Below are 21,858 nucleotides of genomic sequence, written 5' to 3' on the forward strand. Positions count from 1 at the left end.
TTGAATTTCCCAACACAGGAGCAAAAAAGACAGAAAGAAAACTCAGACAACTATTATTCAGCATAAATGAGTCATTTGATTGACTCAATAGATTAAAATTTAATCAGACTCTATATGAACTATATTTCTCCCAGAGCCCAAGATTTACAAATAATTAGGCAAATAATTTAGTTATAACTTTTTTAAAACTGACATTCCTATAATATATCCCAAATAAAGTTATCTTATAAACTGCACTTTAGAGCTGCTCCTTGCAAGACATCGATATAACAGGCAAATTTCAAAGTTATTTTTAAAAATCAAATAAAGGTTACAATTACTGTTAAATATTTAACATACTCAGATATATGCTTTGCCTTGATGAATGCTAAAAGGAAAAATACATTTCATCTCATAAACCAGTAAACACAGAAGCACATAGGTTATATATACTAGAAAGCCGGGTGATACAGATAAAATCATTCCTCAGCGCCTTTGTACGTTTGCTCAGATACTTTCTATTCTTTTCCATTTCATTTTCTAAACGCTGGTTCTGATTCGCTAAACTTAAAATTCACTAATGGGTCAAGACTAGAAATTGTACAACGTTCGTTAAGAAATCTTAAGAGTTACTCCATTTAGCAGAATTCAGAGGTGTTTTTGCAACTTTCTCTTTTTAAATGAACTGAAGGCAGGCAGTGACACCCGGGGAGCTCTCCATGCCCGGCAGGTATGTTACCTTACGGAGAACACGGGGAAGGCTTACCGCTTGCTGCAGTGCAGGTCGTAAATGGGAGTTTTAAACTGGATGGACTTGGCCGTCTCCCCGGTGCGAAGCGAATAGAGGTCCACGCAACAGTAGGGTGGGCTGGTGCTGGAAAGACAAATGTCATTGGTTTTCCAAAGGCTGGAGGGCCAGCAGACCTGTGCTGTCTCGTTAAAATAACCTTAAAGCCTGTACTAATATAAGCAAACCGATGCGAGCTTTTGAAAACAGATCATAATATACCCCAATCACCTCATTGCAGGAATGTAAAACTGGGGAAAGAAAACCAGTAGGGGGAAAAGAAAAGCAACAACAGTGCGACGCATTCACTTAGTACTTCAGAAAAGAAAAATCCTAAGGTTATCTCAGTAAATGCAGAAAAGCACTTGACAAAATTAAAAGCCTAATCATTAAAATCTGATAAATAACCTGAAAACTAACAAACAAAAGCTAGCAATCACATATAATGGTAAAATACTGAAAACTTCCACCCTAAAGTCAGGATCTAGGCAAGGATGCTCATTACTGCCACTTGCATTAAACACAGTTTAAAAGGTCCTGTACATAAGGCACAAAAAGAAATTACTACAAGGAAGAAACAAAGCTGCCATTATTTGCTGATGACTTGATTGTCTAAGTATAAAACCCAATAATAGCTGAAATCTGTAAGTAGAACTATATATTCAGACAATCCCACAAAAAAGACAAACCATTAGAATTAGAAATAATATATGAATTTACCAAGGTCACTAGATACAGTAGCACCTGTATTTTTATAAATTAAGGACAATTATAAAATGAAATTTTAAAACAATATCATATACTGAATATATTTTAAAAAACAAATTATCCACATAACTACAGAGATGAACCTCAAAAATATTATGCAGTTAAAAAAAAAAGTCCAGACATAAAAGTATGAGCCCCTTCCAGTGCAAAGCTAGAAGGGCAAAGCTGTAACAGGAAGCCTATCAGTGGCTGCCAGGGCCCAGGGAAGGAGGGAAACTATAGAGTATGAAGTGGCATGGGAATATTTTTGGGGTGATGAAAATATTGTTGTGTCTTGATTATGTTGGATACTTACATGACTGTATACAACTGGCAAAACTGGGGGGGGGAGGGTGTCTAGTAAAACCTCAACTTCAATCTCTAAAATTACCACAAGGCAAAAATTCTTTTCTTAATGTTCCCAACTAATTAAACCACCCCTCTGCTGAGAAGCAATGAGTTAATAATGAATGAAATTTAACATTTTGCCAGGCCAGCTGGGAAGTGAAACACAGCTTGTCACCTTCAATTAGCAGCTCATTACGGCTACTGGTACACTAGAAACTTGAATTCTGATCATTTCACTGGCATCCATACAATGTCACAACTGAGATTCTTCCTGCAGAAAGCCTTCAATGGAAGTAGACAAAACAAATGCAATGAAGGCTGTTCAGAGTTGACTGAACAAATCTTGATAGAACTAAAAACTCTATCTGTGGAAAAACCCTCTTATTCAATGCCTAATAGAAAAAGGTAATTCTTTCAAATAAGAGTTTTCAGAAAGTCACACATTCATAAAGGAGTCACGCTATCTGCCAATAACACGATTGTGTACACGCCTGACATATCCTTTTGTTCTCTACTTTCTCTCTTTTTAAAAGCCTTGACCATTTCCCTGGGACACAGCAAGACCATCTTAATTTTCCCCATGGGCAGGCTGCTGAGGAAGCTCTCGGTGACATCAGCAGTGTGCGAGCCCCAGAACAGGAAGGACGCGTGTTCCACTAAAACACACAGGCATGACATAAGCTTTTACTTTGTATGCTAGTACACCCTCCACAGTGCCACCAGAAAACAAGACAACTGAAATTACGTATCAGAGGAGCAGAATGGGAAAAATGAAGAAAAATTAAAACAGCTTATGATCAACAATTCAACGTAACCAACTTATAGATGACTCCACCCAACAAAAGCAGAATTTGCTTTCCTCTGAAGTGCTCACAATTAAGAATTATAAGCCTGGGGACCTGTGGTCTATTCCATTACCTCACACTCAAAAGTTACAAACTTCAAAAATCTATCTATCTTGTTCAAAGTCTCGCTAAGTGATACACCTCTGATCATTTACTCCTGTTTCAGAATCTATCAATGACGCCCCACGGCCATAGAATCAAGTTTGACCTTTTATCTAAGCAAATAAAGCCCCACGTAATATGGGCCCAATTTTTTACATATTTAGTTTACATTTCCTTCTTTCACACACCTCGCCCTCCATCCAGTCCATATTCCATTGGTGGTTTTTGTGCTCAAGGTCTCTGTTCCATCCCCACCTCCACACCTCTAATCTTCAGGATGACTGCAACGACGCCCTCTCAGCTCCAAGTGCTGCTGCTTCTTTTGAAACCTCGCAATACTCCTGCCCATCGGCTCACTTAAAGGATCCGCCAGCCACCAGCGACTTCACGGGAGATCCCACCCACCACCCCAAGGCGAGTGGGCAACCTAAGGGGCCAGGCTCTTTCCCACACCCTCCCTGTTAGTCAGACCAGAGGCCGCACTGGGACCTGTGGTTAAAGTGGTGGGATATAGATGTACCTGTCACTCGCTTCTGTTAAAGAGTCGTACTGATCAGAGAACTGGTTCCAAAGTAGAAAAGCAGACACTGAAAAATCTAAGCCATTGGCAGTTGTTTTATGTTTTATAATTATTTTTAAATAAAGGAATACTAAACATACGTAAAGAATGTACCCACCTACAGTGAACACCTTGGTGAATTTTCATAAGGTAGACAGACAGACATACGTAGCTCCACCCAGATAGGAAAAAACACTCCCAGTGCCTCAGAAATGCTCCTCATCCCCCTTCAGTTCACTAGTCCCCACCCTCCCTGAAGCCATCACTAGACACTCCTCGGTGGCCTGACTAAGGGAGCGGCCAGGTGGGGAAGCCTCCACGTCAAGGAAGCACAGGAGGCCTCCAGCAAGGAGCCAGCAGGACACCAGGGCCCTCAGTCCTGAACCCGCAAAGAAATGAACCTAAGGCTGGAAGTGGATTCGCTCCCAGTCAAGCCTACAGACAGAACCCAATTAGGCCGACACCCTGACAGCAGCCTTGTAGGGCCCTAAGCTCGGGACCCGGGTAGCTGTGCCTGGACTGACGAACTGCAGAAACTGTGAGATGCTGTCTGTTGTCTTAAGACATAAGGTCCGTCCTAATTTATCTATTCCCAAGAGGAATAGATAATCAATACATATCTTGTCCCTCTTTACACACAGTGACCTTTAGATTCAAGTGCAATTCCAAAGACCAGACCGAATTTCCAAATTTTTTAATTGAAATTATAAAAGTTTGTCCTTCTGCCATTGTACTACTTCAAAGTATCAGGTAGAAAATTAAATTTCAGCACTGTCACTGAAGTTATGATTTACTGTTTATATTTCAATCTATCAAATTAATTTCTTTCCATAAAGTAGTATATGGACAATTATGTTAAACTAATACACCTTTAAATAATTTTTTTCAATGTTACCAATATAAACTATTCTGAAACAAACCTGAGTAGGTGTCTATTTTTCCGGTTCTTCTGGAACACACTAACATTGCTAGTATCTGACTTACTTTCATTAAGGCAGTAGAGACAGTTTACAAAATAATAAAACTGGAAAATTACTGAACATTACGCACTTTAAATCAAAAAAGTTATTTTAATCTTAATAACTTATATCAGTAATTTATTCTTAATGAATTGAGGTTACACAGTTTAAAAGTTTGACCAAATGTATATAACCACATCATTTGGTTGAGTGATCATCAGAATTCTCAATCCATTACTTCAGAATTGTTTTATATACAAATAACACTATTCATGTTATAAACACGGGGAAATATTCTGACAGTCTGTTTCAGATCTAACAATTACTATTTAAGGAAAGAGTCAACAATACAGTGAGGTCGAGCCAAATGAACCACAAACGGGACTATGAATTGGAATAGAAATTAAGGTTTTTAGGTATGTACAGTTATGTACTGCTGTTGAAGGACACCTTTTCATGTTAGAATTAATAATTCCTTTTCTATGTCAAAAACTAGGTTATTAGCATCTAGAAAATGATGAATGGCCTGGGTATCCTGAGCCTTTTGTAAAGGGTTAGTATGACGCTGAGTGCTTCAGCAGTTTTTTTAATGCATAAAGAAATGATGATGGGCCTTACACTTTACCTTTGAAATTTAAACACTGCCTAAAAATGGCATATTAGCTCATCTTTTATGCTTTGTGGGGGGGAAAATTACAAAGAATACAATATTAAACTCCTACACTCAAATTTATAAATATCAAGAATATTAAAATTTTGACTCCCAGTCTACTTCCAATTTTTACCCTAATATGCTATTTGCTTTATATTCATGTATTTTATTAGAATCATAGCCATTTCTTACCTTGGACAATGTTTTCAAAATAATTTTTTGGTAATGCAATACAATGAGCATCACATTAAAGCAATGTGAAATATGGCTTTTATGATTTGAAAATCCTAAACATTAATACCATTTTCCTTTACAAAGACTTTTATTATTTTTCTTCATGATATTTAACAGATTGAACCAAAATTAGGAAAAGCGGAACAAAGTATTTGAGAAAGTGACATTTTCCAAGAATGTGCATGTATAAGTGAAACACAAAATAGCAAAGACATTTTAAATCTACCACAAATTGCAAGAAGCATGGAAACACTTATTTTTAAATGGGAAAAAGCTGTACAACCTTCAACATGTGTTACTGAATCTAATCCTTTAAATATAAGAGGAAAATTTTTGATAGAATTACATTATTTGTATTCTGATGCAGCTTCTAAACAACAAAAGCCCCTTGGTTGCGTTTTTCATTAAGTAATTAAAGAGAAAAGGCGAAGAAAATGGAAACTTAACCATATTAAAAGCTAAATTTGTGATTAGCCTAGTTAATAACAACATTTTTCTTCTGCAAAGCCCTGAATAAACACCAGGTAATTAAACCTTCCAACAAGCCCACAAGTTGAGAGAGCGGCAGCAGTGAGGCAGGAAGGAGCAACACGCCCACAAAAAATCAGGAGGTAATCTCAGAACCGGGGTGGAATCAGATGCTCTTCAGTGGGTATCCGCATCTCACATACAGCAGGACAGGAAGCCAAAGGCATACTACAGTAGGTTTTTTAAAATAAGTTTATATTATTTGCAATGAAATACTAAGATGAGTTAGAAATACTCTACCTTTAAGGAGAATTCAAAATAACTAGCTGTTTTTCAAAAAAGGGATAGAACACCAAGTTAGAATACAAGGAAATATGTTTAATGTGTCACAGTGAAAAAAAAAGGCAATGAAAATTCAAACTATGAAAGATGTTACAGGAGACAAGAAAAGTCTGCAGTTTACTTCAAATATCCATGTATGAATAATATAAACATATATATAATTTATATATATTTATGATATTATTTTCCACTATGCCTACACAATCTTTGTCCACTAAAAACCATACATACATAGAGCACTTAAAATTTTATTAGGGCCTGGCCGGGCATGGCTCGGAGGTTGAGCATCAACCTAGGATCCAGGAGATCAAGGTTTGATTCCCGGTCAGGGCACATGCCCGGGTTGCGGGCTCCATCCCCAGTGGCGGGGAAGAGTAGGAGGCAGCTGATCAATGACTCTCTCTCTTCATTGATGTTTCTCTCTCTCCTCTTTCTGTCCCTATCCCTTCCTCTCTCTGAAATCAATAAAGACATATCAAAAAAAAAATTTTATTAAGAAAATTTTTCAAAAACGTTATTGTATAGCAGAGATCCGCAAACTATGTCCCAAAGCCAAGCCCCACTGCTAGTTTCACTGGGCCATAGCCACACCCACTTGTTTTTTATTTTTCTAAGGCTGAGTTCAGTAGTTGCCACAGAAACCATATGGTCAGCTAAGCTTAAAATATTTCATATATGGCAAACAAAACTTCACTGATCCCTGATCTATAGTGTTGTATGCTTTACACTGTCTTTCTCAGGGTCTTATAGTATTTGCTTCAGCTGTTGTGGGGGAAATGAGGTAAGCCTGAGTTCCTGAAACACAGGAACTCAACAGTAACATATCTTGGGATTAACTATTCTGATTTTTTACGTTTCCGCCATTGCATTACTTTGCCTCTCCTGTTTGGGAACTATGCATATGTTCTAATTTTCTTCCCATTCTGCTCAAGCTCCCATTTTCTATCTGTTCTCCCTTCAGTGCCTTCCAACTTCTTCACCAATTCTGTGATGCACCTGTGGGATCTCTTCCATTTATTTCTTCCCATAGGCGTTCTCTCTCCTACCACATCTCCCCTCCTTCCCTGAGTGCCTATATCTGTTTTGTGCTCTTCCGTCATAGAGAAAACTGATTTATTAAATTACAAAAATATTGTGAAATATTTGTTTACGATTATTAAATGCTTCATAGCAACAGTGTTCTACTGACTGTTCTTCATGTACCAATAACATCTCACTGAGTTAGGTTTTCCGTTTTCCCATTTCATGTATGTTTTCAAAGATAAAGTTGTTCATAATATTGCTTATTATGCTCTAATGACTATAAGATCTGTAGTAATGTACCTCCATTCATTTTTTTTTTAATGTTTTTATTGATTTCAGAGAGAGGAGGAAGGGAGAGGGAGAAAGAGATAGAAACATGGATGATGAGAGTTATTGATGGGCTGCCTCCTGCATACCCCCTACTGGGGATCGAGCCCGCAACCTGGGCATGTGCCCTGACCGGGAATCGAACCGTGATCTTGTGGATCCCAGGTCGATGCTCAACCGCTGAGCCACGCCCAGCTGGGCGATTCATTCTTGATATTGGTATCATTTGTGTCTCACTAAAGGGTTACCACTTTTATTAATGTTTTCAAAGAACTAGCTTTTGGCTTAACTGATTTTTTTCTGTTTTCTTTCATTGACTTCCATTTATTATTTTCTTCCTCTCCTTACTTATTTGAGGTAAACTTTCTCATCTTTTTTAGATCCTCAAGGTGAACAGTTTTAGATCTTTCTCTTTTCAAATGAGAGCATTTAGTGCTATAACTATCTCTCTGTCCCCTTTTTTGGTTACACCCCAAATTTCTGATATGCTAGGTTTTTTTTAACCATTCCATTTTCCTGTGAGTTCTGCTTGACCCATAGTTTAATGTCCAAACATTGTACAAATGTTCCAGAGATGTTCGTTATTGATTTCTAATTTAATTACATTATGCTTACAAAACATACTCTATTGTTGAACCTTGCTTTGTCACCCAGCATATGATCAGTCTTGGTGGATTATGCACTTAAAAGTGTGTGTCTGTAATGCTCTATAAATATCAGTTGAGTCAAACTGATATTATAGTTATGTCTTCCATATTCTGGCTGGTATCCCGTCTACTTGTTCCATCTGTTATTAAAAGAAGAATGTTAACCTCCAACTTGAATTGTTGATTTCTCTATTTCCCTTTCAGCTATAATAATGCTCCACATACTGGGAAAATTCATGTATTTTGAAACATGTACCTGAATAGTCTTTTTAAAAGATTGAGCATACTCGAAAAAGAACTTATGTTTGCCAGTCTTCTCCCCTGCAGAAATGTTAGATGATCAGATCGGTTACACATAAGCAGGTATTCCTTTCTAATAGAGGCGTTAAGTAATGCTAGAGTCAGAGGAGAAAGAATGTAAGGTAATTCCACATAGACTGGATTAAAGTTCTAGTGAAGCAGAAGGTTTAGTAATCTGCTGAAAATAAAAGGGCTTAAACAAAGTTACGAATGTTTGGCAAAGCTAGTTTGCCATCTTTTGTAACATCTAGGAAATACATATACCTACTAATATGAGTTTCACAATCAAAATCTAATACAGTAGTTCAATTTTTCTGACAACTGCAAAGAAAGGTAAAATCTCCACTAGATAAAAGGGAAACAAGGTTAACATGCAATCATTTGAAAATGGAGCAAAATCTCCCAAGTCTCCCAGAAATTATCAAATCTCATTTCCCAATAACACAAAGTACAAGTTTGTCAGCTTGTCAAATATCTCTCCTAAATTAAAAATCCAGGGATCTGCCACTCCCGTCCCAAATAAATAAATCAATATCAATAAGAATTCAAACATTTTAAACCTCTCAACTGGTTTTAATTATACCAATGGGGTACAAGTGAAACATATTCTAATTACTTTTCTGCATAACCTGTTCTAACATGAGTAGTATATAACTGCGCCGACATTTTATCTCACCCTAGCCATTTTGGCTCAGTGATTAGAGCGTCAGCCCTCTGACTGAAGGTCCTGGGTTCGATTCTGGTCGAGGGCACATACCTCAGTTGCAGGCTTGATCCCCGCCCCAGTGGGGGCACGTACGGGAGGGAGGCAACCAATCGATGTGTCTCTCTCACACTGATGTTTCTCTCTCTCTCCCTTCCACTCTCTCTGAAAAGCAACGGGAAAAACAGCCTCAGGTAAGGATTACAAAAATAAATAAATAAAAAATAAACACAGAAGAGAGAAAAAATACAAAGATTGAAAGTGGTAGCCTTGCCTTCGATGGCATCAGGTCTCCAAAAAAATAAAAACAAAACATATCTGCCTCTATATTTATGCAGTACATATTAGAATTAGCCATAATTACAGTGTAACTATTATAGTGTATTCTTTTAAATTAATAATTCAGAATATCAAAATATCACTAGTTTATAATTTTAAAAGGTCTGAATTTAGTGGGTCTAAATTCATGTATCAGAGGGATACAGAAGTACAGAGGCAAAACAGATAAGTTAACGTTAAAATTGTGCTTAATGATTACGAAATACATCATGAAGTTCCTCTTTAAAAAAAGTTAATTTTCAGTCATGATATTATAAAAGAACTATGAATAGTAAACAAATATATTTTTTAAATTTATGTTGTTTATGGTAGAAGCAATGACACTTCAGCAAAATCTTGCTTGGATTTTTTCCCCCCTAAAAAGAAACCTAATTTATAACCGCTTATCTGTTATGATAAAGAGAGTATATATGGAAGCATTCTGCGTATCAGCAGATACCTATAACCACAGTTTAACTGAGAAACAGGGGATACTTGAAATGAGAACACTAAGGTCTGGCTTAGTTCACAAAGGAATGGTAATTACACTAACTCCTGCCAAGCAAGCACAGAGGCCAAATACACTATACTGTGTAAAAGCATATGTGTTTTTATTATTCCAGTGTTACCCTGAAACTTTATAAATGTGCATAAAGATTGAGGATAATATGAAATCAATACAAACCAACTTACACATGTCAAAGAAACCTATAGTTCATTACAGCATTTGAGACACATTGAGAAATGAGGAAAAGCTCGTCAGTAGGTTATGAAATCTACTTCTCAAAACCAAAAACACCAAAATGTACCAAGAGGGTGTTTAGAAAAGAATATGTGTAAAAATCAATTACTTCTCTTAATTCTCCTCAGTACTTAAAATGACAACAGAAAAAATCGATTCCTCTAATTTGGCTTATTAAAGTACCAAAAAAATAATTATTTGTATACCATAGAGTGTGTTTGTAAGTTGGGAGGAATATTTACATCCATACTGGCTAAGCGGTTTCACATTCTGTGACGTGATAAAGCGGCATCATGTCACTTCTTTCCCCCCTCACTAGCAGGTGAGCTGCCCACAGTCTTCCAAGCCCACAGAAGCCCCTCCTCAGGACACAGTGATAGGTCTGCGGGCTTTGGAGATTTTAAAAGGAGCTAAGAACAAAATATAGATACTATCATAAACACATATTTGTTGTACAAATAATATCCATTTATATATACACATCAATTTAGCTAAATCGTGGTATCAGATGAGATTTGAAATACTCATAATAATAGGCAAAGCTATTTCATAGTGAAGTATAAATTAAATTGCAACAGCTCCAAATGCCTAAAGATATAGATATGACTAAGATATAAGTAGTTTTTCAGGGTTAACAGTATTAATAAAAGACTGCTTTTCACATAGGAGTTAGAAGAAAAATGTTTTTCTTACTTGGCTGCTCTTGTAAAGGTAAGTGGAATGTGGCGGGGGGAGGGCAAAAGCTGTAAAATGCATATATTATACCCAATGTAGATAACCATAATTTTGAAACGATATACTAGAAGTGAAAATGTCTAATTGCCTTCCACTGATCAAAAATTTTTTATAAACATACGTACTGAACAAATTAAAATAAATTATTTGTAACATTTTGAAACGGGGTCATTTAAAGAAATAACCTTCATTCACAATTCACAAATAAAACTACCATATGAATGGTCATCGATGCAATGCAAAAGCATAACTACACAAAATGCAAAATACTAACGTTGTATTAGAGCGATCTGTAACCACAGCTTAACCGCAGCAAGATGTGAATTCTGACACAACCGTGTAAGGAATTTTCGATCTCATTATGAGGAATAAAAATTCTCTCTACTGCCCAGAATCCAAAAAAACCTAATAACACACTACCTTTGCAAACTAAAGCTATTTCTGCGCAACACGTAAATAAAGACTGCCAACGTAAACGTGTACCCACGGGAAACCATTCATGTTCTTGCGTTTCAGAACAGTGCGCTCGTGTTTTTTCAGGAATTCTCCCGAAGGGCCTGGGGAGATGAGCAAAGGGCGGGCGCCGAGGCCAGACAGCGGGGCGCCCACCTGCGCCAGCGCCTGGCTGCCCAGGGCTGCCGTGGCCAACGGGGACCGCGCTCAGGCCTGGGAGCGGGGAAGCAGGTGGTTTTCCAAGAGTTACTCTTTTTATTCCGAAAATCTGTCCGAGCCGGGAAGTTGGTGACAGATGGAGGGAAGGACGGCGAGTGTCAGAGAAAGGCCCCTCAGCCTCCGGGGCAGCGGAGGGGGCAGCGCCCACCTCAGCCCAGGGCCAGGCCGCCAGCGCCCCCCAGCCGGCCTCGCCCGAAAGGCGCGTCAGGGCAACGGCCCGAAGCCGGCCGAACGCTTCTTCTCACTTACCACAAACAACTCCTTTACGTTTTCAGCCTACGTTTTAAAATAAGGAAGAAACTTTAAAAAAAATGAAAACAAGCCTACCTCGGGCAAGCCTCAGTTCACTGGATCTATGTCACATTGATTTATAACAGTTATTTCTTAGGGGCTAAAAAAGCACACACAGATGCAAACAATTACTCTATTTTTGTAGGCAACAAGTGAGGTGGGTGGTAACTGAGAAATTTTTTTAAAATCCTGTCACAATATTCTGCTTTTTCTTCAGAAACCCTCCTCACACAACAAACGTCTGCCACATCAGAGAATTTCCAGGGCCCCGAGCGCCACTTTGATTCCAGACCGCTGCAGGCATTAGCAGGAGGTAATTAGGGTAAAAAGTTCAGCCACAGGCCCATGTCTCGAGTCCTGCCAGAAAGAAATTTCCTCTCTCGCCGCTCTCTACTGTACCCTCCCTCCCAACCATATTGGAAACACATTGATCTCCGCAGAGTTGGTTCCTCTTGTAATTAACGTGATGGCGTTTACAGTGTTTAATAATCTGCAGCGGCCGCAGCCGTCTGGTCTCCGCGCAGGCCGCGCTCGCATTGTTCCCGGGGCGCTGCTCCGCTTGGGGAGCGACACACGCACACACACATACACACACGCGCACACAGACACGCACACACACGCACGCGCACACACACATACACGCACACACATACACACACACGCGACGAGCGTGCGCTGCAGCTGTTTTCACCAAGCTCGCTGGCATCAGAAACCCCGGGTTTTCCTCCTCGCTTGAGGAAGGTGCAGGGACAGAACTGACCCACAGATGCGTCCGGAGTGTGGCCTCCGAAATGTTTCAAGGGAGTGAGAGGGACAAATACGAAAACAGTTTAAAGTAAAATAGAAGATGCTGCTTCACGACATACAAACTTATCATATTTTATTGTTTCCAGAGAGAGAAATATGAAGCGTTATATTTAAGTAAGTGATAAAACCAAAAGACACCACACATTTAAGCACGTATAAGTTTAAAAAACAACAATCCCCAAAGGTACCCTCAAAGTACTGTCCCTTGTTCTGTGTCCCATCTCCATTCCTCCCACTGGCACATTCACCCACAGCTCCCCCAGGGCTCTAATTAATATGCCAGTCATCTCACAATAACTGGCTTAACCGTCTTTGGATATTGTGTTTGAAAAACAAGATGTTAATAAAATTACTTGAATGCTAAGAAAAACCACTCCTTATAACAAGTGATTCTAACATAGGATAAAATCAGTTAATACTAAAATATACATTCAAAAAACAACAATAAAATAAAATAAAATCTTGCCTCTAGGATACTATGGCTGTGGCACTACCTTATTGAGGCCAGAGAGCTTATTTTTAAAATAGTAATCTGTTTATAAACATAAAATAATATTCAAGGCGTTCATCATTTTTTTCAGGTTTCTTTCACAAAGTGTAAGTCCAAAAGAAGTTTTTCTTTATCTTTTCAAATTCTCTTCAAGTACTTGGACCTCTGTAACCTAAGATGACTAACAGCCTTGCACATAAAAATAAACAAGGAAATTGTGGCCCTCTGTACCACCCTGCACAAATACAAAACCCAAAATCTTTTAGCATTAAAAACAAAAACAACAATTTCCTCTACCATTTCACTTAGCATGACCTTTCCCACAAAGTGACTATCCAGGACTTCCCATTTGTCCTTCCCCCTCGTGATCTGGATGGCTTCAGGAGTCCTGCCATCGTCCAGGGAATTTTTCCTACTAGACTTGTGTCACAACATCGTGTTGTGACCACTAGAGCTGGATTTACACTTCTAGAGCATAAAGAAATGCTAATTAGGGTGTTCAATCATTGGAATACTAGGAAGAGATGCTGTAACAGTAGCTGAAATGTAGTCAGTACCCACAAATATTTCTTGAAAGAATTTAAAGCTCCTCTTAAAAGAAAAAAAAAACACATTAAAATAAAGCATTTATTTGAGACGGCAGCCTAGGTAATCTATAGCAAACATTTTAAAATCATATACACCGGCTATGATCTACTAGTAGCAAGCAAGGATTCTTTACATATTAATGACATGTGTAGTAATTTACTGTCAATTATATTGATGTGGTCATTGATTAAAAAAAATTTAAGTCTTAGTGAAAGCAAGTAACCTTTCTCAAATCCCAAATGCTTTGATTCAAGAAAATCGTCAAGTCACAAAACTAATGAGACTTAGCAAGATTTTATTCTGTCTAAATGCCATACAGCTACATCAACAAAACACTGTCCCCCCACAATTGTGAAATAACACTTGATTTGGAAACTGTCATGGATCCCAGAACGAATTACTTCAGGTCCGTCATCAATTTTGTCCTTAGGATTATCACAACACAACTGATCTCTTTTCCAGGCTTGTTCGCTGTGCACATGCTCCGTCCCACCAGGAACAGAGTAAGTCTGCCTGTATGGAACTCCACAAAGTCAGAATCTATGCAGATGTTCTCTGCCTTTGGTTTTCCTTTAATTTGCAAATCTTGTAATCTAAGCCTGAAGCTGACTGTACCAACATTTAAACCAGTATAGCAGTATCAGCCAAAAACTCAATCTGTTTTCTATTTATATGTCAAGACTGCATCCTTTTGGTGGCTGAAAAAACTGTTGTTTTGAAATGATTACACAGAGAAACTGCAAGCCCGTTAGTAGTTTTATGTGCTGGTTCTAGATGGAAAGCTTCACTTTTGAAAGGCCTTTAGTTTAAGATGCAGAGCAGAGGAAAAGGCAACTCTGAATTCAGACGCCCACCTTTATATTTTAAACTCCATACTCAAGTCACCTTAAACTACACAACAGCAAAGTATCTCCCAAAAAGAAAGACCTCAATGATGCTCAGGGACATCACTATGAAGGAACGTGCTGCTTCTGCTCAGTGCGAGGAGGGCAGGGGGGATGCATTAAGAAGGGGCCCGAGAAGACTACTGTGTGCGACGGGTAAGCTCACTATCTTGACTGGAGTGATGGTTTCCTGGGCATATGCAAACGTCAAAATGTATCACACTGTACACTTTAGGTGAAGTTTGTCATGTTTCAATTATACCTCAATAAAAATATATAAATATAACATGAGGTTCTTTGGGGGGATATAAACTAATTACCATTTTCCAATGAAAGTAAAGGGCTCCTTTTCATCAGAGATGCTATCAGGTACAGTACTGGGCAAGGACATGAAGCCCGACAGACCTGTTGCACAAGTAAGGGACGAGCTGGGCATGGCCACATTTCTCCAATAGTTACGCAGGATGGCTTTATACAGACTTAGGCATATATTTGTTCTTCATATGAATATGAAAAGAAGTCCTTGGTAAAGAGTGTTCCCTGGCTGCCCTTTGTATCTTTCTGAGCCAAATAACAGGAGGTGCACCTAATATGGGCCTGATGCTTTACTAAATACTCAAAAGCATTGCCTTATTTAATTCTCACAGGAGCTAAGCATAATAATTTATATCCAGGTCTGTGTGAACCCAAAATCTTTGGCCTTTCCCTTATTCTACACAATTCTATCCATGGATTCAGGATTATCAATGAATATTACAGAGTACCAACACTAGGCTAAATGCACATAGAAAGAAGATTATAGAACCTGAAATGAAAATCAGGTCCATTATCCATAAATATTGCTATAGGTAGAGTTCCTGTGAGATTTAAACATGACAAAAGTGGCCACTGAAGGCCCAATGTCATCCAGAATATCTTAGTGTCGAGATTTGTCTTGAAGGCTCACACACGATACCCTCTGGCCATCTTTCCTTATGTCAAATTTCTAGAAACTCCTGTAAAATGTCCTAACTAATAGCTCAGGAGAAATGACTCTGTAGACCTGTACATGTAACAAGAAGCTATGATGGTTTTCCACATGGAGGTAGTCAGAAAGAGTCCAAGTGCATACCTACTGCAGTCCAAGGCAAGGTCAGAGCAACACAGTTCAAGGGAGAGATCACATGAGTTACACATGTAATTTTAAATCTTCTAGTAGCCACATTAAAAAAAAAAAAAAAAAAAAAACTAGAAAAAAGCAGGTGAAATTAATTTTTAGATATTTGACATAATATATCCACAGTATTAGCACTTCACTTGTTCAATAGTCAAATTTGCTGGAACAGTACATGAAGGCAATGTCCAGCCAGCTTAATATTCAGGTGTACAGATCCTAAAGGCAAAGAGAAGAGGTACCATTCTCTCAACTCATCGCTATGATAGACTTTCAACACCTACTTTCTGATTAAAGGTTCAAAACTTAGTGTGGATTCATTCCCCCAAGGACCTCTATTAAAATCAGGTAGAACCACAGGACAAGAATAAGACGTGGCTCATGAAAATACACTTCTCTGCAATGTCACTACTATAGTAAAACGTCAGGAGAGATGGTCTCGGTTTAATAAAATTTGTGGCTAATTTTTGTTCTCAACAAGTGTGGAGTCAGACAGTGTAGGAAACAAACCTTTCCCAAGTGCCTTCTTCATCTATGCCTCCCCAGCATTCTCAGGGGCAAAATCTCACAAAGCTCAACATCAGATCTTGACATCTGCCGGCTGCACTTGAAGGCCTATTTTAAGCTTTAAGCTTTTCCCACTTATGATCGATATTTTAAAATACATATTAACAAAATATGCATATATTAGGATCGTGTACATAATAAGATAGCACTAATATTCACTGTCAAATACAACCTACTGTAATATGTTAATAAGAGGCAAAGATAAGCAAGGTGCAAATAAAAACAACACAACCCGAATATATTTACCAATGTGTTTGAGTGTGTATATATGGTCACCGAACTCTGAATCTCCAAATATCTTTGAAAAACAATACATAACAACAGGGAAAGCAAACGAAATCACCCCTAAATCATACTGCAGCATAACTAGAGAGAGAAAAGCCAACAACTTTATTTACGTAGGGAAGAGAGGCTTAAATATTCAAAATTGGCAGAGCCTTCTCCTGAGCTGGCCCAGAGCTGAGCAGGGATTACTTGAAAAACAAGGAGGGAGTGCAATGGTCCTAGTACTGGCAGAGCACAGATAAAATCACCCAGGATTTACTCCCAGAAGCAAGGGAGTAGGGAAATGCTAAAAATAATAATAATAATAAGTCTGAGATCACCTGGATCAAATCCCCAGAGGCAGATTATTTGAAAGTCAGGGGATGGGAACATGTGCAGGACCAGAGATACCTATCAGGGGAATCACATCAGACATGGGATGTATCCTTGGGAGTTTCGTGGTCGAGAAAAGAGCTGAGCATAAGCGTCTTATCAGAAAACCAGAGGAAGAACTGAAGAAACTGGCCCAAGGTACCATTTATTAAAGAAACCCTATACTTGACCATACCTACAGGAAAAGACACACTCCTGCTAGGAAACCAGGTAAAGCACCCAAACCTCTCCAACCACAACCCCGAGTCTCTATAAAACTGACTGTTAATGCTGCCCAGAACAATCATACTGAGTTTATTATGAACAACAAAAAAAGGAATAAAAACATTCCCACAAAACTACTGGGAAACCCGAGTTTTATCTTGATGAAAATATCCCCCCAAAATCCCACAAAATAAAAAACTTAACACAATAGCACAACGCAATTACCCAAACATGCATGCCTCACTTAGTAACTTTAATTTGTTCCTGAAAACTCTGCCACGAAATGAGAAGGCATTAAGTGGAAAATCATTTCCATTACTTTGAATGGCAAAAACTATAATGAGCTCTATCCCAATCCATATTTTCACAGAGAGTGAAAAATATGTTAATTGAATACTAAAAATAAGTTTATACGACCAACATTAATTTGAAAGTAAATATAGATTAAAGGTCACTACTAAAGTTAAGCTACTTTCAGGTAGACATTCAGCATCAGAATCGGGAATGTTCGATGAGAATGATCTTTTCCTCGACACTATGAGGAAAAAAACACCATGACAGAGACATAAAAGAGGAATCTGTATGAAAAAAGTACCAGGTGGGAGGCTGACTGCCGTCTCCTAGTTTGATAATATTAATCCACCGCTGACTGGTTTCAGTCCTCGTTGGATGTATTATATACGGTTTCAGTGTCTCAAATATCATGACAGCTTCTCATGACATGACACGGTTTCCTAGGACATTCAGCCAGTCCAATAGAGTAAGCTAACGCTGGAGAAAATATACTTTGTTTTAGTCTGTGTTTATTTTCAATCCTCTTTATAAGATCATTGGTAAAGCTTTCATCCTTTGCTTCACTTGCACCATTTCTCCTCACCAACTTTTCAACCTTCTCTCCCTAATTTAACAGTCTCAGCTCTTCCTTCCACCCCCGCCAAAGTACCTTTGCCTTCTTTCTAAGGTAAAATTCTGTATTTACTAGTAATATTAACATTTCTTCCTACACGGTCCAATTTTTAATCAGGATTGTTGCTCTGATCGCAGGGTTGCGGAAATTTCCTCCACATGTTTTCCCCAGAATCTCGGCTTTAGTGTGGAATTCTGCCGGCTGGAAGTGCGCTGCCCCTCCAGACACGCCCCGCGTTCTCTGCACCCTGCCTCGCGTGGGAGACCGGCCCACAGGCACGGCTGCGTCGGGGGTCCCTGCATGTCCCGGAGCCCGCCTCTGGCTGCTGGGGGTCGGGCCCGAGAGCCATCGGGGAAATGAGGGGAGGCTGCAAAGCCCCGGGGCTCGGCTGGGAGGGGACTGCGGACAGACAGAGCGCCTATCAGACACCACGCCTCTGTCCAGCCACCCTCCTGACAGGGCTCTCTGCAGGCTCTGCTAATGGCTCTCTCCCTTGCTCAGAAATGGTCAAGGATCTCTGCTCCTACATGTCTCACTTTATTTTAATTCTCTTCAAATTACCCCACTTGAGTATGTGCTGGAGCACCAAGCACTGGAAGGATGCCTAAATCTGTGTGTCTGCAGAAGCAACACAGCCCAAACTGTGACGCCACCAGACCTCACAAACACGGCAGATGACCACCGGTCAAAACGGAAAATACTCAGTATCACATGCAAGGGCTCCTTGACATTTCGTGACAAAAAGAAACCTCGCATCCTCATGATCCCCAGCAGTCTCCCTTCCACTCCTATTTAAACAGCCCTCATTTCCTTACATACAAGTTGAAACAGCCTCTTTATAATGCTTCAGGGCTGTGAAAGTGCTTAACCTCCACCTAAGTAACTACTGCTCTAGAGCAGTGGTTCCAAACACCCCTGGAATTATCCCAATCCAAGATGACCTTCTTGGCAGTTTGTAACAAAATTGAAAAAGAGATTACTGCTGTGAACAGACTGTATTATATTTAATAAACAGTCCTTAATTTTGAAATTAAGTCTTTACTTCTATTTAGCTATAAAATTATTTTGCTTTTTTCAAAATAAATGTAATATAACAGATACTCATTTATAGGTATGTCCTTGGTTGCCAAATTTTTCATTTTTCTGACTTGGAAATATAGCCGCAGAGTGCGTATTTAATAAAGGGCAAGAGATTCCTAACTAATTGAAATAAAGAAGTTTTCTTGCCCTTACAAGAACTTCCCTTCACCAAATGGATATATGATGAGAGTCTGTGGTTAAATTACATGATCTTCAAGGTTCTTTCTACTTCCAATAGTCTATGATTCTCCATGTAAACATCACACCTCCAATCCACACACTGTGTGCAACATGATGGGAGTATACTAGAGTAACCATTTTTCAAGGTCTACAGTCAGCTGTTGAACAATATTACTCTTTTGCAATTATTCATAATACCCAACAAGATCTTAACCACGAACAGCCACATTACTGGAACTGTTTGGTATACAAGAGACAATGAACTTTAGTTTCCTAAGAGAGTGTATATTCCTTAGTGTACTGTCCATACTTCCTCTCCCTCCCGCAAACTGTTACATAAGGCACTGACTTAATCCCTGGATCAGTAGCACAATAAACATTATCTCCCTCCAAGACCTTAAATGGCTTATCTGGAATGATTATGGAATTGCCTCTTACACACACACACACACACACACACACACACACACACACACGAAAGAATGAAAGAACACATCACTGGAATATCAAAATAAGTGGCACTTTAATGACTATCATGAATGCAATAAGAGCCAGTATTTTAAATTGTGGGCTAAAGCATAATGTGTTTATACCTACAGGGTGAAATATGAGGAAGAACTGGGATTATTTCCATAGCAACTCTCAATTCTTTGAAATGGTACTATAAATTTATAGAAATAAAAATTATATTTAAAAATTTTTACTTTTCCCAAGAATAATTTAACAGGCAGTATTAATTGTGCATATAAGCAACTGACAATGTCCAAATTACCTGGTAACCAATTAAGCATTTGCCAGGGAAACAGATGGCAAATGACATGTCTTGTACCTCTCCAAGGGGAAAGGAGATCCTAAAATTTTGGAGATGCCAATAGCCTGGTTCAGTACATATGGTTCCTCAGATTAAGAGATTTTCTCAAAATCTGCTGACTGGCAAGTAAGGCAAAGGCCTGGGTCCACAACAAACTGGGACTGAACCTCCCTTAGCTTCCGTTTCCTCGTGTGTAAATTGAGGATAATGTGATCTCCTCCACAGGCTTGTTGAAGATTAAACGATGTTACATAATGGAAAATATTTAACAGACCTGGTGCATGGCGGGCGCTGAACATTTGCCTTCCAGTCCCTGGTGCTATATTAGCACAGTCAACAGGCAGATGCCTCATAAAAAAAAGATTGGGTTATAACATTTTCTTTTTTAATCCCAGGAATTGGGAAACAGATTCTAAAAGAATTCCCCATAACTAAGTTTCTCTGCTGTTACATTCAATTTTAAAGTTACTAAAAAGTGTCTAGTGTATTTGACATTACCATCTGCCAACCTACTGCTAACACTTAACATATATACATATTCACAGATCGCTTGCTAGGATTAGAGAGAAAATTCTATTCACAACAATTGCAATATGACACTTAACAAGAAACAGAACACAGTTCTCTATGAAAATGTCCTTGAGATTGTAAACATTCTGACGAAGATGCTACATAATCAGTTCAGCAAATAAATACGTGAAAACAAAACGAGTATTTTCCAGCAGCCTCTTGTATTAGAAAGAAAGGTATAAAACAAAAGAGGAAAAAAAGAGAGCATGCTGGAATAGAGTTTACACATACACAGGAATCACAAGGTACCTACCCTAGAGCTTAGAATGCATGAAATGGCTTATGAACTTCATTCAAGTTTCTTTGCATATATTTATCAATAATCATTATTAAAACAGCCCAGCAAGTAATACAGACATACAGAAGTCTATTGCCAGAATGAGTCCCCTTCTATGACATAAACTAAAAAGAAAAAAATGGGAAGAAGAAAACAAGGATCTACAATAGACTTTTTCTAACAGGCAAATGCCATATTAATCAGGACTATATTCATTGCCCCGTGCTGATTAATTTCCTGTGTCAACTTGGCTAGGCCACAATAACCAGATTTGGTCAAATATTATTCTAGATGTTTCTGTGAAGGCGCTTTTTCTGCCTCCAGACTGGAATTGCAACTCTTCTCTCGGTCTCCAGATTTTGGACTTCCCAGCCTTCACAATTATGTGAGCTGGTTTTTTAAAATCTCTCTCACTCTCACCCTCTCTCCACACGCACACACACACACACACACACACACACACACTCCCCTCACATCCTATTGGATCCTTTTCTCTGGAGAATCCTGACTAACATCATCAGATTCATCCCTCAGTAAGTTATCTCATCACTGACTATAAATAATCACCTTACCGCCTCTTTTTTACCTTATTTTTTTATAGTAATATCTCACAAAATGAATCCTACAGAAATAATCATACAGTTAGCAGGGTTAATAAGAAATAAAACACTGCGCAGCCAGGTGTGCCTCAGCGGCTGAGCGTCGACCTAGGATCCAGGCGATCGGGGTTCGATTCCCGGTCAGGGCACATGCCCGGGTTGCCGGCTGCAGCCGATCAATGACTCTCTCATCATTGATGTTTCTCTCTCTCTCTCTCCCCCTCTCCCTTCCTCTCTCTGAAATCAATAAAGATATATTAAACAAGAACAAAAAAAAGAAATAAAACATCTTTCAAAAACTACA

At 38.8% G+C, this 21,858-nt stretch overlaps 1 protein-coding gene across 10 annotated transcripts in view; it reads right to left on the minus strand.

Moving 5' to 3' along the window:
* BCAS3 (BCAS3 microtubule associated cell migration factor) overlaps nt 1-21,858 on the minus strand; it is a 421,342-nt gene that overhangs the window by 344,738 nt on the left and 54,746 nt on the right. For all 10 annotated transcript variants that reach the window (XM_081160910.1, XM_081160913.1, XM_081160909.1 and 7 more), the window contains exon 8: nt 746-853. In XM_081160910.1, coding sequence (XP_081017036.1) covers nt 746-853 — 108 coding nt within the window. The remainder of the gene's footprint in view (nt 1-745; nt 854-21,858) is intronic.

This window comes from Miniopterus schreibersii (assembly GCF_964146895.1).
Source record: "Miniopterus schreibersii genome assembly, chromosome: 16".
NCBI lineage: Eukaryota > Metazoa > Chordata > Mammalia > Chiroptera > Miniopteridae > Miniopterus > Miniopterus schreibersii.